The sequence below is a fragment of the Mesoplodon bidens genome (genome assembly GCF_964165515.1).
Source record: "Mesoplodon bidens genome assembly, chromosome: 10".
In the NCBI taxonomy this organism is placed as follows: Eukaryota; Metazoa; Chordata; class Mammalia; order Artiodactyla; family Ziphiidae; genus Mesoplodon; species Mesoplodon bidens.
The window spans coordinates 1,099,234-1,116,914 of record NC_138172.1 but is presented as its reverse complement, the minus strand read 5'-3'; the positions used below and the strand labels follow the sequence as shown (position 1 = coordinate 1,116,914).

The 17,681-nt window shown below is 54.2% G+C and overlaps 1 protein-coding gene across 3 annotated transcripts in view; it reads left to right on the top strand.

The window, feature by feature from the left end:
- The window catches only part of MGLL (monoglyceride lipase), a 254,250-nt gene that overhangs the window by 218,896 nt on the left and 17,673 nt on the right, over window positions 1–17,681 (top strand). For all 3 annotated transcript variants that reach the window (XM_081246908.1, XM_081246909.1, XM_081246907.1), the window contains 2 exons: window positions 10,730–10,866; window positions 12,078–12,188. In XM_081246908.1, the coding sequence (XP_081103034.1) occupies window positions 10,730–10,866; window positions 12,078–12,188 (248 nt within the window). The remainder of the gene's footprint in view (window positions 1–10,729; window positions 10,867–12,077; window positions 12,189–17,681) is intronic.

The following is a 17,681-nucleotide window of genomic DNA, read 5'->3' as shown; positions in this document are numbered from 1 at the left end:
AGCACTCCTGGCCACCTCCACCAGGACCCTCTGCCCCACTGTGAGGCCCATGGGTGCCCCAGCGTGAGCCTCTCGCCCAGCAGAGGACACAGTGGCTTCGTCTTGTCTGGGAGAACTCAGGCTGGCTGGGAAGAGCCAGGAGGCCCTGCCAGCCGGCCCTGACCCTGCCGAGGTAGCACCCAGGGCCACAGGCAGGACAGGGAACAGACAGTATGGTTTTGTGGGTTGTTAAAAACATAAGTGGTGACAGTGGAGGCGTCCCTCACAAGTTGAGTTTTTTTTCTCCCAGGGATGTGTGCTGGAGGGTGTCCCAGGTCAGTTGGTACAGTTCACTTTGGCCGCCACAGAAATGAGACCAGACTTGCGTTGTGTTTACTTTTGCTTGGCGAGGGCAGGACTGGTTTGTTGCTTAAAAAATTTTTTTTAAATTAATTAATTTGTTTGTTTGGCTGTGCCAGGTCTTAGCTGTGGCGTGTGGGATCTTCAGTTGCTGCATGTGGGCTCTTAGTTGCGGCATGGGGGCTCTAGTTCCCTGACCAGGGATCGAACCCGGACCCCCTGCATTGGGAGTGCAGAGTCTTAGCCACTGGACCACCAGGGAAGTTCCTGTTGCTTTTGTTTGGTTAATTTTTCATTTCCACAACTAATATTCGCCATCCACTTTGTGCCCAGCCCTGCCCTGTGCACTTCACACAGGTGGTCTTGGTTCACGTTTCCCACGGTCTCAGGAGCGGGGGTGAGGAGACGGGCCCAGAGGAGCTGAAACCCTGCAGGAGGCTGCGCCTGCGGGGGCCGGGTTAGGTCCAAGGATGTCTGATCCCAGAGCCGTCCCGTGACCCGTACACAGGCTGCCCGACGCTCTCCTGGCTTTCCGCAGAAATCGGCCTCGAACGTGTGTTACTTCTGCAGTCGGAGGCAGGGTGCAGGGTTTTATTATTTAAGTGACATTTTAAATGCAGGCCACCGGGCCCAGGTGATTTCCTCATTCCACATGGCGCCTCCGCAGTAGAAATTGTTTTCAACGCTGCCGAGCGGAATGTTCCACGATGGGGCTGGTGAGGCTGAGGACCTGCGTTTTGACGGTTTGCACTTTAGTGAATTTAGATTTGCCCCCCGTGACTGTGGCTGCCGCCCCTCCAGAGTTGCTGCCCCATGGCGTCCGGGATCCCGCTGCCACCCTCCTGCCTGCTACCCCCGGGACAGAGCTTCACCCTCCGCAGGGAGCCAAGCCTCGCGCCCAGGCGGCCCATCTCTAACCCCTTAAAGGGCAGGCCCGAGATAGGGGGTGGTCGGGGCCAGCAGCACGCCCACGGTCCAGCCGATGGCCTTGGCACAAGGCCTCCTGCTGCCTGGTCTGTGGCTCTGACAACACCGGAGGGTGGAGGATGCCTGAGGCCGGACTCCAGGCCCGCAGCCTCCACCCCGCGCGGTGATCCCACGGGACCCCCACTGGCTCCTTAAGAAGCAGAGACCTGGGGTATATTTGCTCCTGCGTCTGCTTGAGGAATCAACAGGAAAGGTCCAGACTTCCCGGGACCACCAGCACGCTGACCTCATCCTCATGTCCTAACTTCATAGCCTCGTGTGCAGTAGTGATGCTGATGCATAATTAACGCCGGTTTTGAGGATCGAGGATGCTTTCACTGTGTCCTGGGGGTAGTTGGTGTGTCCTGGAGTTGAAAGCGGCAGGGAACACTGCCCAGAGAACACAGGGCTGCTCTGGGTCCCCGCCCGCGTCCTTGCCCTGACCAGCAATGCAGTAAGCGTTCACTGAGCGCTTGCTGGGTGCTGCACTCAGGGCCGACCACCGTGCCTCGCTCTCTCTTGACTCCCCATGCACCCCGCGGAGTGGGGTCCACGAGCGCCCCTTTGTGCAGGCGGGGAGGCTGAGCCGGCCGAGGTGAAGTCACCTGCCCAAGGTCACAGGGAGGTGAGGTGGAGCTGGCTCCTGACCTCCACCCTCAGCTCTGTTCTCCGTATCTCGTCCTTCCCTGGTTCTCCTGGTCCTTAAATGGGGTGGTGACTCTTCCTCGAGATTTGCGCTGCTGTCCTCAGACGGGAGGACCCACAGGTCCAGGGGCTGGCACGGGCCGGGAGCTAGTAAGTGCGCCTCTTCTCGCCTTTGTTACCTCTTAGCTGAATTTGAACTTGCAGTAGTGTTGGTTCAGTACCCGGGTGTGTGAGGGCGTGCCCCCTGCCGGGCCCTGCCTGGGCCTCAGTGTGCAGAGCTGGCCCTTTGTCAGGGGCAGAAGGGGCCGTTTCTCCTGCCCGCTTGCTCTGTGGTCACTTCCACTGACTCTCTCTGGTTGAGAAACGCTGACCACCTTCTGTCTTTTCTGAAAGCTCTGGGGTCCTGACTTCAGCTGGTTTTAGTTGCTGGCATCTCCAAGGCTTTCAGAAAGTTCTGCTTCCTAAATATTAACAATACAACGTCTCCCATCCTGAAGAAAGGGATCTGTGCTTCTTTCTAAAGCAGTTCACTTCACCATGGGTGATCTCCTTTGCTTTTTATAAGTAGCATTTGTTACAGTTTCAACAGAGGTTCAACTTGGGTTGCCTAGTTTTCATGTTTTTCTGTGCGTTACAGAAGCTCCAAACAACTGTCGGGCGCCACATGGGAGCTTCTGTCATCTGGTGGGGACTGAACAGACCTACCTTAATGTTTTGAGGAGAAAAGTTCTGTTAGATGTTACATTTATTTTTAGTTAGAAGGAAACCAAGGCGAAAGCAAGCCATGATTATGCAGAGGAGAAATACAGGTTAGACATGCAGAAGAATCTCTGATGGGGAAGAGCGCTAAACACCACGACAACTTATGGGTTTTCTCCTCTGAGACTGTGTGGGGATGCAAGTGAGTGTTTGGTGAAGACCCACTACCTGCCAGGTGTGCTGTGCTGGTCCATTTATTCCAACAGCTTTATGATGAGGTCAGGAGATGTCTCCTAGTTTTACAGACGGGCAAGTGACCAGTGGTAACTACCATCTTAAAATTTGTGTTTCATTCCCTTGCTTTTTTATTCTATGCTTTTATCACATAGGCTTGGCTCTCTAAAAATAGATAGTTTGCTTTTGCTTGTTTTTCGTTTTCTTTTTTGTTTTTTTTTAGATTTCTATAAAATGGCTAAACTTGAATACCTTACTTTCTTTTTTTCACTCTGTATTTTGTTTCTAAGGTTCCTACATGTAGCTTTCGTTTATTCGTTTTTTCACTACTGTAGAATAATCCCTTTAGCTACAATGTGTCCATTCTCCAGCTGTGACAACAGGCTGTAGCGAACGATGTTACCCATAGGAGACTATGGTGCCTGCACCGGAATTTCTCTTGGGTGTATGAATGCCTGGGGGTGGAATGGCTGGGTTGTAAAGTATGCAATTCCAACTTTGCGAGGTGCCAGATAGGCTTCTCTCTGTGTAACTTATACAGGCTAGTGACGCCCTTTAAGTTTGGACACAGGAGCTCAGTCAGGTCTCCTCCCGGCCCCTCACAGTGCTCTGTTACACCGGACCTCGTCCAGGTGGCTTTATTCTCCCTCTGGGTCTGTGTGGCCGTGATTCCCACACGTGGCTCCTGCCCATCCAGTCCTGTGGTTCTTGAGGCCAGAGGCGCCACAGTGACCGTCTGTCTCGCTGGCCTGAACCACACGTCCTGCAGGAGTCCCCCTCCTGCTTCGTGCTGGCCTGTGCGCCGGCCAGGAATGCAGGGCCAGCCCCCACGGGATGGAAGTCCGTCCTCTGACTGGTCAGATTTTCCCAGGGAGACAAAGCCGTGTCCCTAGAGCCTGGGTCAGGGAAATGCTGTCTGCTTGGAGCCTCCAAAGGGAGCGGAGGCGAGAAATGAGAAATCTCTGTTTGTGCAGACACCGCCCCCCCCCCACCGCCGAGTGGGGAGCGTGTGGTCCGCAGTGAGGGCCCTGCTGTGGACCCCTCACCAGACAGGGCTTTTGCTGTGAAAATGGCAAAATTGGGAGCCTGGTACCCCAGCGTCTGGAGGAAACCATCTCATCGTTTAGACTCGCGGGCCTGGTGTGAATGCCTGCCTGTGTTTTCAGTCACACACGGCCATCTCTTCTGATTAAAACAGGAAGAACGTTTGAGGTAGATTTAGGGGCAGAATAGAAGAGCACAGAGGCAGCGTGTTGAGTCACCACCGTGTAGGGGGCGGGCTCTGGAATCAGACTTTCCTGGGTCAGATCCAGCCGTGCCGCAAGGCCCTGGTCTACTCGTTGGCAAGGGAAGTGGCAGTAAAAGCACCAGATTTGGGGTCTGAAATCAGTGCTTGAGCCCTTGCTCGGCCTGTAACTCACTGGGAGGCTGAGCTCCATCCAGTCTGTCCGAGGGTCAGTTTTCTCTGCTAGAAAATGGGGGAAAGAATCTCTAACTCATGGGGTTGTGAGGATCAAGTGAAATAACCCTGGGAAAAGGGCTGTGCAAATTACAACCTGCTGCGTAAATATCGGGTGTTGTCATTACTGTTTTTTTAATGCTTTGTCTGTCTTTCCTTACTCAAGGCTACATTTCACCAGATTTTTCTTCTCTAAGAAAATGAGTACTAAGTAGAACTGGTTCCCTAAGAAAAGGGAAGTCAGATGCTCATTTCTTCCTATTCCGGCTTTAACAGGATCATCAGCTTTCTGGATACTTCCTCGCCATCTCTTTTTAGCACACGGTGGTGCCGTGGAAAGTTATTTTCAGGTGGAAATATTTTGTGTGAGACAAAGAGACAGGGATTATTTCATCATTCAACAAAGAATTATTAACTACTTAACTGCACGGAATACGACGCTCGAGTGTTTTAAGGGTCCTTGGGATTGGTTTTAATCAGATGTGGTGAGACACACAGACACGGAAATGGCTGTCATGAGGGAGAATTTATTATATTCACAATTCCCTGGAAAGGGGGCAGGGCACCCCACACAGGGCCACTCAGGGAAGCACCAGGGCTGGTCAGGAGGCAGAGGGAGTGGGGGGAATGTAGACGAGCAGGAATGGTGAGGCGGGCTGAGCAGGCTGAGGATGGGCTGGTTTGAATAATTTCAGTGGGCTCGCGCGCAGGCTTAGGGGCTGCCCTGGTTGTCCGGTATACCTGGCCCTGGGTGACAAGGACATTAGGAGAGTAGCCCAGAAAGTGAGAGGTGGGATGTCGGCTCTGGGCGGGTTGGGTTGCCTGTGAAAGGCCAGCTCACAGGCCAGTTCTGTCCTGTCTCTAGAAATTCTCTCACCCTGGGAGCAGCCGTCCCTCCAGGGTCAGCTTTAACCAGATGGTAAAGCATCAAAATACAGAAAATAAAAAACACACAGTACATAGCAGAATCAGGGCAAACAAAACAAAAAATATGCTGGATCAAGGCCTGTGGTGCAGGGTTCTTTCTTTTAAAAAATATGAGGAAAAGAATTTTCATTGCAAATGCAGAACTGTCGCTCAGTGTACGTGACGGAAAGGAAATGCATCGATCAGTGAGGCCCGGGTAGTGGAGGTGAATCTCTGGCGAGTGGCCGTTATGGAAATACTGGCCGCAGTTCATTTCATCAGGTGTATAGCAGGCCCCCACCCCTGCCAGGCCATTGCGAGGAGCCCTGAGGAATATGCGGAAGAACAGAATGGGATCCTTGATCCCGAGCTCGGCCCTGGCAGGTGTGGGGCACATGTGGGCCCAGCCTCCTCCCCGAGCCCGCGGCAGACCTCACCCGTCGCCCACAGCACAGTGCCGTGGGGGCCGCCGGCCACCCATCAGAGCTGCTTGTCAGCCGGGCTCTAGGGCCCCTCGGTCCATGGGGGAGGAGTGGTGCTGGAGGCGGGAAGTTGGGGGAGTTCCACTCAGCTCCCCTGTGATAGAGACAAGACCTGGTTGCGGGGGAAGGGGAAACGTGCACCTGTGTGGAGGGAATTGACTCCGTGGAAGTGTTCATAGTGGTGATGGGCCTTAAAGGTTTGCTCCTGGCCTGGTGCAGGGCTGAGGGCCCCGCAGCAGGGGGCTGCTGTACGAGAGGCGCAGCGGGAAACCGTGGATGCGCTTTGGGGGACAGCGGGCGGGGCGGTGTGAGTGTGGCTCGAGCGTGCTTTCTAGTGAGGGAGCAGGGCAAGTAGAGGAGTCTTCACCAGAGGCGCCGACAGCCGGGCTGGCGCACGTGGACCGAGCTCTGAAACAGGGGCGACTCTGACCCCTGCAAGGTCAGAGCAGCTTCCAGAGGGGTGCCGAGGGGGTTAGAGCAGGCGGGGGGCTGGGTGGGAAGCTGTCGCCAGGTAAAAGGCAATGAGCATCTCGCCCCCTGCAAGTGGCGTAGGCGTGCAAAGGAGCAGCCGATCCAGGAGGCTGAGGACCTAGAAACCTGGAAGGGCTTGGGGACCAGCTCGACATAGGGTAGAATGAAGGTCAAAGACAGCAGGCCTGTTTGGAGCCTGAATGATTCAGAAGGTGAGTGGGACCCGGGAGCAGAGCCGCTTTGGAAGGTGCTTGAGGATCCACAGGACAGTCGGGGGTTCTTGTGACCAGGGGTTCACGCGGCGGATCTGCAGCTCTGGGAGGGGCGTGAAGAGCGGGTGGGCGGGGCGGGGCGCACAGCGTGCATCGTGGGGAGAGGAAGCCTCGGGACAGTGGAGGGGAGCACGGGAGGGCCTGCAGGGCGGCCGGGGCGGGTAGCACTGCGGCGCCCTCGTCACGGGGCTGACTTGTGAGCAGGCAGACCAGCAGAACCGAGCAGCCCTCCAGAAACAGGCCAGACTCAAGTCAAAGGGGAACCTTCACATGGGATCGGGGGACGCCCCAGTTCAGTGAGGTGATGAAGGACTCCTTCGTAAATTCTGCTAGCACAATTCAGAACCATTTAGGAACTTGATAGAGGTGGTTGAACAACATTGTGAATATACAGAATGCCACCGAATTGGCACATTTGACAGTGGTTAACGTTATGGTATGTGAACTTCACCTCGATCTTAAGAAGAAAAGAACCTATCAGGAAAGAGATCCTGTCTCACACCAGGTACCATGATAAGCTGCAGGTGGATCAAAGATTAACATGTAGAAAATGAAACCAAATCTGGAGATGATGGTGGCGATGGTTGCACAAAAGTGTGAATGTACTTGATGCCACTGAGCTGTGCACCTAAGAATGGTTAATGTAGGACTTCCTGGTTGTCCAGTGGTTAAGACTCAGCGCTTCCACTGCAGGGGGCACGGGTTCGATCCCTGGTCGGGGAACTAAGATCCCACATGCCGTGCGGCATGGCCAAAAAAAAAAGGTTAATGTAAATTTTATGTCATGTATATGTTATCCCCCCCACACAAGAAATGAAACCATAAAGGAACTCATAGAAAAAATGCTGAGTTCCTTTATACCCCTGGAGTAGAGAAGGCTTTTATAACTAAGAATCAAAACTCAGAAGCCATAAAAAGAAAAGATTGATAATTTTTTAAGGTTTTTTTTTTTAAGCAACTAGTGCTCAAGCTGGAGTTTTTTTAATGTATTTATTTTTTATTTATTTATTTTTGGCTGCGTTGGGTCTTCGTTGCTGCACCCAGGCTTTCTCTAGTTGCGGCGAGCGGGGGCTACTCTTCATTGTGGTGCGCGGGCTTCTCATTGCGGCGTCTTCTCTTGCTGCGGAACACGGGCCCTAGGCACACGGGCTTCAGTAGTTGTGGCTCACGGGCTCTAGAGCACAGGCTCAGTAGTTGTGATGCACGGGCTTATTTGTCCCACAGCATGTGGGATCCTCATGGACCAGGGATCAAACCCGTGTCCCCTACACTGGCAGGCGGATTCTTAACCAGTGCACCACAAGGGAAGTCCCAAGATTGATAAGTTTTTCAAATAAAAATCTTCTGTAGCTTAAACACAACATCAAGTCAAAGGACAAATGACCAACTCATATACAAAGAGCTCTTAAATACCAAGAAATGCAAAACCCTGCAAGGAAAGACAGAAATTCTCAGTTTACCGGAAAAGAAATACAAGTGACTCTTGAAATATAAGGAGATGTTCGACCTATACTTTCTCCTCTGTCTTAAGAGCAAGAATACAAACACTGAACGACGTGCTTTGTTGGGAGGCTGATAGGTTCAACCCAGCCCATCCCATCCCACGTGGATGGGAAGTGGGCAACTTCTACTGAAATGGCACCTGCATGCACCTTTCAACCAAACAGCCTTGCCACCTAGACATAAACCCTGAAGGCGCACCTTCACAAAGATGGAATAAAACATTCCCAGTGATTCATTACAGTCAGATGTTTAATAAATGAGAGATTGGATGTCACACAAATGGTTTTTGATGAGGGATGGCCAGAATAAGCTGTACTTCACCCACACAGAGGAGCCCTGCATAGCCCTAAGACGGGAAGAACTCTTGGCCTGTTTGTGATAATGAAATAATCTCCAGAATACGTTAAAAGTGAAAAAAACTGGCATAGAATAGGGTGGGTCTGTAGCATGCTACCTTCTATGTAAAAAAAAAAATAATAATAATAATTTTCTTATTTTTGCAAAAACAATTGCTTTGAAAGAAAAAACAGAATAGTTAAAATGATTAGCCATAGGGAGCAAGAGGGGAGAGGTAGAGGAGACAGGAATAGAAGCAAGATGTCACTGGATGAATCTTTTTCTATTTTTCTAACTTTTGAACCAGGTAAATGTTTACGTATTCACAAAAGAAAATGAAATTGAAAAGTAAAACAGCAAAATCTATAGTTGTGAACAAATTTATTTTGAAACTAATGAATCTAATCATAGATTAGTAACAAACACACAGAGAAAATAATGGTCACATATTTGTAATAATTTGAACTTTAAACATAATACTCTGGGGATTCCCAGGTGGTACAGTGGTTAAGAATCTGCCTGCCAGTGCAGGGGACATGGGTTTGAGCCCTGGTCGGGGAAGATCCCCATGCCGCGGAGCAGCTAAGCCCATGTGCCACAACTACTGAGCCTGTGCTCTGGATCCTGTGAGCCACAACTGCTGAAGCCCACATGCCTAGAGCCCATGCTCCGCAACGAGAGAAGCCACCGCCATGAGAAGCCCGTGCACCGCAACGAAGAGTAGACCCTGCTCGCCGCAACTAGAGAAAGCCCGCATGCAGCAACAAAGACCCAATGCAGCCAAAAATAAATAAATAAATAAATAAATAAAAATTTTTAAATGGCAGTATTAAACATAATACTCTGGCCATATCATTACTGAACTATCTTCCAAGGATGGGGGGGTGGGGTAGGGGGAGTACTGTTTAGTGGGTGTATCAGTCAGCTGGGGCTGCCATAACAAAGTACCCCAGACTGAGTGACGTAAACGATAGCAATTTATTTTCTGAAAGTTCTGGAGGCCGGAAGTCCAAATGGAGGTGTGGACAGGGCTGGTTCCTCCTGAGGCCTCTCCCCTGGGCTTGCAGGCGGGCATCCCTCCATGTGTGTCTGTGTCCTAATCTTCTCTTACAAGGACACCAGTCAGATTGGGTTGGGGGCAAGCCCAGCGCCCTCATTTTAACTTAATCACCTCTTTAAAGACCTGTCTCCAGATACAGTCATGCTCTGAGCCGTGGGGATGGGGACTTCAGCATGTGAAGTGAGTGGGGGAGGGGGTGCAGTTCAGCCTGCGCCCGGAGCAGGAGGTTTTAGTTGGAGGAAGGTGGGAAGGTTCTGGGGGGTGCATGGTGGCGACGGTTGCACAGCAGTGTGAATGTGCTCGATGCTGCTGAGCTGGCACTGAAAGATGGTGAAGGTGCTATGTTTTACCACAATAAAAAATAAAAATGAATTTAAGGGGACTGAGGGTGCCGCTGAGAGGGTGACAGAAGGGGGCCCCAGGCTGTGTACAGTGGGCACTCGGGGGGACGGACAGTAGGAGACAGGAGTTCGCGGTCTGACCACACAGGGGTTTCCGAGTTTGAGGTCTGGGCAGCCAGCCGTCCCAGCCGCTGTGAGCGCCCCCTCCACTCTCCATCCGTGAAGCAGGCGGCATGGTCCCTGCAGCTCTGGGCAGGTCCGCTTGCTGTGCTTCCTTGTGCTCTGGGAGCTCCTTCTAGTTTGCAGTTTTCAAACCCTCACATTGCACGGTTTCTATGGTTTCTATGGCGACTGATGTCCCTCCGCGAGGGGAGCATGGAGGGAACCTCAGAAAGGACGCAGGGAAGTGAACAGCACGGATATGGGGCAGGCAGTACAATCCAGGAGGGAGGGAGCATGACCTAGTTTTATGGCTGCTTCGCTGAGAAGATTCTGGCAGGTGCACTTGACTGTCTTATGTTTGTCGCACTGTCTTCACCAAGAGCTGTCAAGGGAGGTGACAGGATGCAGCACGTTACCTGGTGAAAAGCTAACGCTTGGAAACACACCTGTGAGGGTCGAGGACTTGGGAAAGCCCAGGAAATTCCAAGCCTCATCTGTCTTGTTTCTGGCCACTTGGCGAGAAACGAGGCCTAGTGAGACCCCACGGGCCTGTCCTTTCTTTTTTCCTGGGATACGGCCACAAGGCAGGCATCCTGGCTGCGTGGCCAGGCTTTGTGACGTTCACATCCTGGCTCATGACTTCTGGCTGTGTGATCTTCGGCACGTTCCTTAACCTCTCTGTGCTTCAACTTCCGAGTCTGTAAAATGCGGGGAGAACAGTTCCCACGGTCAAGAGTCCTTGGAAGGCCTTGGTGGGTCCTCCCTAAAGAGTGGCTGGTAATTCCGTGTGGAGACCCCTGGGCTTGGCAGGAGTCAGCCTCCGGTAACTGGTTCTGCTTCCTGTTCTCTTCCAGTCGGCCACGGGCAGAGCGAGGGGGAGAGGATGGTGGTGTCTGACTTCCAGGTGTTCATCAGGGACGTGTTGCAGCACGTGGACGTTGTGCAGAAGGACCACCCGGGGCTTCCCATCTTCCTCCTGGGCCACTCCATGGTGAGTAGACCCCGGAAGAGCCCTCTAAGTCAAGCCGGGCCCCGGCCCCAGCCCTGCGGTGGGTGGAGGGTGAGCCTCCCGGGATGCAGGGGGCCGCCCTGCCTCTGGCCCCATCGCGCTCTGCCTGGCCAGCACGGCCCCCTCTGGGAGTTTCCAGACAATTTATGCTCAGGAAACGAGGGCCAGCATCTTGGAGGCAGCCCCAGAGAAGCTCACCTCCGCCCGTTCCTTCCTGCCAGGGCCCAAGGCGCCAGGAAGGTGCCACTTCACGGTGGGGCCCCAAGGGCACTTCTCCCTGCACGGCCGCATCTCAGGGCAGGAGGGCCCCTCAGTCAGCCTGTGGAGAAACACAGGTCCTGTGCCTCCTGCCCGTTTCAGAGTCACACAGTACACATGGGAATTAGGACGGGGTTCCAGAGGAAACAAGTCCTTAAAGGTCATTCCAAATCCCTTTCACCTTCTAAATACATTAAACCCTCTAAGAATCAGCCAACTATAATCTTTAAATCAGGGCTTCTCAAACTGGCAGCATCCAGGCCGAACCTGCCTCTAGACCCCCTGCCCCAGGGGCTGGCAAAGAACGTTTTGAGCTGCTTGATTTTGAAATCTGGGTGACTTTTCACTCCCTTCCACCCCGGTCACTGTCGGGCTCTGTTCCTACGCGTCTGTTACCTGCCTGGCCCTTGTAAGGGTGTGTGATTTCAGCCCTTGGTTCAGGTTACCTTCAGCTTTAGCAAATAGCCAAGGCCACATGCCTTCAGCACCACCCACGTTCACTAACTATTTTTCTTGGAACCTAAATTTCTGGGACCTTTACTGAACCAGGAAAACAAAAAAAGTGTGGCAACCTCTTATTATCATCAGATTTTTTTCAGATCTCATATTAAGGCTGACGGAATGGGTGAATTGGGGGTCTGCCAGCTTTTGGCTTGAAATGAAATAGAAATATGTTATTGTTTAACTTGCAGCCCACAAGCAGGAACCTTATTTAGATCTCTCTGAAATGCTTGCTGTTGGAAAACCCAACGAAAAATACATGTGAAAGCAAGTAATTGCAGGTCTAGTTTATCCAACATTTGAGGGTGTCTCTTCCAAGGTACCGTCCTTGGGGCTCTGGGCCGGGACTGCGGCCCAGCAGGAGACCCGCGATGGGGCGGTTAAGAGCCCACGCTGGCGACGCCCACACCACGTGCCGCCCATTCTCATTGCAGGGAGGCGCCATCAGCATCCTCACGGCTGCGGAGAGGCCCGGCCACTTCTCCGGCATGGTTCTCATCTCCCCGCTGGTTCTTGCCAATCCTGAGTCTGCCACGACTTTCAAGGTAAACAGACTTCCGGTTCCATGAGACTCCTGCAGCTTCCCTGGCCCCGGGGCGTCCATTCACGGCTGGAGTCTGGGGGAAAGGGCTTCTCCCACGATTGTGCTAAGGTTTGGACACGTAGCAAGCATTGTTGTCCCTGGAATTCTGTAGTTTCTCAAGTCAGGTACTTTTTTTTCCCAAAGACAGAAGAAAAATGACTTCCTGCTTTTGTGCATGTTTCGTTGGTGAACGTTAGAAGGAGGAAAGGTTACGCGGGTTAGGAATCCAGCGGAGGGGCCTCTGTCAACAAGCCACGTGCTGGGCTGGAGCTCATTTCCGGGGGCCGTTGGCCAGCATCGGCCGCGGCATGCGCACAGTGGAGCTGCAGGCAGTTAGTAACGTGACAGCGCCGGCCGCCTTGGCCACAGTCCTCTCCGTCCCTGAGCACTTTCACCTCTGACCTGTCGGATTCTCCATTCTGTTTTTCTGGCTGTAATGTTTGTTCCACGCGGCGCAACCAGTGGTTCCTGCGTTGAGCTGGGCCTCCTCCCCCGAGGAAGGAGATGGGACTCGTGGCCTCAGCAGGGCTGCTGGGTTGTTGACACATTATGGACCTGAGGTTTCAGAGACAGGCAACCCGGTGAGGGTGGGGAGTCCCAGCCCCGAGGCTCCCCGAGTAACAGTCAGTCTCTCCTGGACGCTGGGGGACACTGCTGCCCCCGAGCCAGTTCTCAAGACTCTCAGCAGAGCACGAGGGGTGAGTGAGGCAGTGAGTGGGTCAGGATCATTCAAGGGTCCTGGTCCGAGTAGAATAAGCAAGACCAGGATTGCAAAAAGAGGGGGTCCCCACGGCGCGCCGCATGCTTTGATGCGTGATTTGTTCTGCCCGGTGAGTGTCGGGCACGTGCTGGGCTTACACGTGAATCATCTCCCTTGGCTCCCACCCTCACCCCCAGGAGAGGTCGAGGCCTGCGTTTTACGGTCGGGACGGCTGAGGCTTGGAAGGGACGAGTGACTCTCCAGATCCACACCCCAGCATGGTGGATTGGGATCTGGGGCTGTCCTCTCCTCTCCCCGTCAAGGGTGTTTCCCCAGAGAAGAAAGTGGATGTTTTCTGCAGCGGATGTTTTCCCTTTGGGAAGAGTCCAGGACCATGGGGATTTTTGGATGAAGTGCACCAGGGGATCAGGGCAGCTGGGCCCCGAAGTGGAGCCCACAAGCTTTCCCCCGAGTCACTGGCAAAGGGGGAACTTCTGGGCAAGGCCACCAGCATGACCTTCCGAGCCCGCCGCTAATAGATCACCTTGTCAAATCAGGAGCCAGCTGTCCCCGGGGGGATGCAAGTCTCCTCTCATTAACCAAGACAAATGAGATTGCCCGTTGCCCCCAGACTAGAGGACACATTCTCCCCACCGTGAAATCTGTTGCTGCTCCAGGCTTCGCCAGTTCTGACTGACATTCTGTGACTCGTCTGCCACCCCCGGACCACGGGGCGACCCTCCACGTCCCGCCTGACAGCCTTCTGAAGGAGTCTCACAGAATCTTTGTTTAAAATTTAATCGACACCTTCTTATAATAATAAATCTGTACGGTTCAAAATGTGAGAGAGGGAAAGGGCCTGAGTGGAGTCTCCTCCTGGTTGCAGGCGGGCAGCCCGTTAGCAGAGTTTGTGCATCTCTGCGGGTGCGCACACCACAGAGGGTCCCTGTGTTTCACACACGTGGGAACACGCTCTCTGTGCTTCCTGTTTTGTTCTTTTGGTGGCCTGTTTTTGTGGGTGGGGTTTAGTTTGGTCATTTTCCTTGGTGATACCTCTTGGTGCATAGGCCTAGGAAAAGCCTCGCTGCAGGCCTTGGGTCAGCTGAGGCGCCCTGCAGGGATGGGCCTGGATCAGGTGAGGCGCCCTGCAGGGATGGGCCTGGGTCAGGTGAGGCCCCACTGACTGGCCTTTGGGTCTTCCCAGTGGTTCACTCTTATGGACCCCAAAGACAGACAGCCTCCTGGAGACCACCCTGGCTGAGGGGGAGGAGGGGACCCTTCCCTGGCTGGAGTCACACTGTCAGCGCAGATCACAGGGCAGTGTCCTGTTCTGTGACTCTTCTCCCAGAGCGAGGCTCCTTGACTGGTCAGAGGTTTGTTTCATGGCAGCCAGTTCCTGATGGAGAGATTTTGAAAATCATTATAGCCAGCCAGCATGAGATGCCCAAGGCTTGGAGCGCAGAGGGGCTTGTGGAAGATGACAGCTCCCCGCTCCAAACGTGAGAAGCCAGGCCACCCCCCACCCCACATCCCGCACATCTGGTTCTTACTCCATTCTCAACAACCTGGGGTATATTTAGCCTGGGGAAGAGACAAGGAGGGCAGAGTCTCCTGGGCCCAAATGCTGTCTGTGTTCAGATCGTGCTGGAAGCAGGAGAGATTTAGAAACAGAAGTCCTGTGCGTCAGAACAGGTCTCAGTGGTTAATGGGGGGTTTCATGGGGATTGCCTCACACCCCCGGGCATGCTCTGGGCACGGCAGCACTGCAGCCAGCCCTGGGCACAGAGGGGGACTCTTGGGAACAGTTGTCACACCCTGAGCTCGCCAGGCCTTGTCCCGGGGTGACACGCAGGAGGGGCTACAGGTTAACCCAGTCCTTTCTCTGGGGAAAAACCCCAACATCCCCCTGGATTTCTGCCTGGAGTCAGGGCGGGGACTCAGCCTGCTCAGAGGGTAATCCTCTAAATGACCTTCTCTGCCTGTTGCCTGGAGGTTGTCCCCTGGGGTCAGGTCCGAGATGCGGGAGCCATCCCAGTGCTTCCGGATGCTTCTCCACCACCCCACCACCCCGCCCCGCCCGCCAACCAGAGCACCTGGCCAGGTGGGGCTTGAGTGGCCGCTGTGTACCCAGCACTCATGCCAGACACGTACCATCTTATTTCCCCTCCGTCACCACCCCGTTCCCATTTACACACGAGGAAATGAGGCTGATTGTCTTGCTCAAGGTCAGCGTGAGCTCTGGCTCGTGCGGCAGGCGTGGCAGGATGCTCCCTTCACCCCGAAACTGCCCTGGATCAACTCTAGCCCACTTCCCATCTGAATGTCACTCTTCTGCTTTTAGTCACCGGAGTCCGGAAGGCCCTGGAGCGGGGGGTGGAGAAGGGACACGGAAGGGGTCTGGGGAGTGGCCACTCATTCAAACTTCAGGTGAAGTTAGACTCAGGAGTCAGGGCTTAGCTAGGTCATAAACTGGCCCCTGAATCTGGCAACAGCGAGGCACCGGGTGTGTTGTTAGGTCTGTAAGGCACGCGGGCTTCCTGTTGTCTGCCGGGACGTGCACTCTCCCCCACCCCAGAAACTCTGGGCTGTGTCCCAGCCATGCACTCCTGCGCCCACGGAGGCCTGAACCTCTGACCTCCTGTGCACGGGTCAGCCTGTTGAGCTGCTGTATAAAAGTGAGTGTAATTACTTCCCTCGTGTCAAGTCTTTTAGTGGCAGAAGCTTAAAAATGATCTCCGGGAGCCATTAAAACCTTTTGGATCAATAAAGGCATTTGTGCAGGTCACTAGCACTTAAAGTGATGGGGCTGCAGTTAACCCAGGGGCGCCCCAAGGGCAGGCCACGGACACGTGACCGTCCGCCTGCTTGCTTGTCGCGGGTGGACCCCACTTCCGGGAGGGTCATCCTCTTTTGTAGCTGAGGTAGTTTGGGGCTCCAGCTGTCCCCTGGTTCTGCAGGTCACCTCCTTCCTGGGGTCCCCACCCTGAATGACAGCGGCATTTGTTCAGTCAACCAAGGAGTGTTGGTGGAGCTTCTCCTTGGGGCCAGAAACCAGAGGGCAGTTAGGGACGCGCGCTGGAGGAATTGGGTGTCACGCAACTCCTAGCAGCCCTTCCAACTTCGCTTCATTTGCTCCATTTTAGAAGGGGAGACACTGAGGATCGTAGCCCTTCTCCGGATTCAGAACCAGAGTTCGAATCCCGCTTTGCCCAGCTCTGAGTCTCCAGGATTCCCCCACTTCATTACCTTCCCTTTCCAGGGCTGGGGTCCAGTGACTGTGTGTCAGTCATCATGGGTCTCGGCCCCCAAATTGTCCTCAGGCGATGTGCCCCGGGGCCCCGTTGAGCTGCGGTCACTGGGACCTCTGTGGTGGCACAGACCTGACTTAGCCTGTTGGAGTCACGATGAGGGTGGGGTCTCTCCTCCAGGGGACCTGGCAGGGGTCGCCCCTCTCCTGAGCTGGATCCAGGGCTCTCTCCCCGCCCCTGCAGGGTTGTCCAAAGAGTTCCGAACACTTGCTCAAAATGGCATCAAAATCCATAATATCTTGCATTCCACTTCCTTTTCGGGTGAGCCACCGCCCCCCACTCCTCCTCTTCCCGTGGACACAGGCGCGGGGCTCTCGCGATGGATGGCGCTGGGGGACCTGCTGTCAGGAAGCAGCAGCAACCTGGACAAATTGCTCTTTCGGGCGTGGGGTCTGCTGGGCTCTTCCGATCCCCCGCTTCCTCACCACGTGACCTCAGCACCCCTCCTGAACCTCGTCTTCCTTGATTGACCGCTCCCGCTGCTCAGTTTTCTAATATAAAAGCTAATGAAATAGACAAACCCTAAAAGAGCAGCAGGGCCAGTGAGTGTCTAGAGCAGCCGTTCAAAGCATCCTTCCCCGCGGGCCGCCTCTTTTCCTTCTCTGGTCTTTGTGGGGAAAAGGCTAAGAAACACCTGGTTGTTTAGCTGTGACATTATTGCCATCAAAGCTTTGTCTCTGCCCAGTTGAGTCTTGTTGGAAATGTGGCCAGAATTTACTCTGCTGGTTTAGAGCAAGAGCTGAGGGTCAGGGTGGTGTGAAGATCTCTCACTGTGGCTCCTTTGAAAGCGAGGCTTACACGTCAGGTGTGTCCGTGTCCCTGGTCCTGCGCTGTGGGGGTCGGGGACATTGCATCACCTGGGCCACAGCTCAGACCAGGTCAGGCAGCACCTCTCAGGGTGGTGCTTCTCTGACTCAGGCTGTGTGCCCCTCCACCTTCAGGGCACACACGAACACCGGGGGGTCCCGTGAAAATGCAGAGCCTGATCCCTGGCAGCTGCTGCTCTGAGGACCACACGTAGAGCAGGGGTCATGGAACATCAGGAGGGGACAGGGCCTGATGGGGGCCACGCCCGCTGCCAGTGCACCAGCGGGCTGCAGGGAACAGGGCTTCAAAAGCAAGCGCCGTGTTCCTGTGGAGACCGGGGGCTCAGGGCTGTAGGCTGTCGGAGCTGCAGCAGGAGAGTCCCCGCCGGAACTTGGCGGTTGCATCGGGACGGGAAGGTGAGGGGCAGGTGAGCTGCTGGGCGCTGTCTGGTCCCTCCAGGGACCAGACCCTGGCACTGTTCCTTACGTGAAGCAAATGCTTGTCCAGAAACGGCTCTCTTCCTCTTTTTTTCCTGTGAGGCTCTTGAAGCTTCCCATGGCTGCACAGAGTTCCTGTTAGTGATGCAGGGAAGACCGCTTGCTCAGGGACAGAGGGCAGGGCAGGTTTCCCTGTGGCCCTC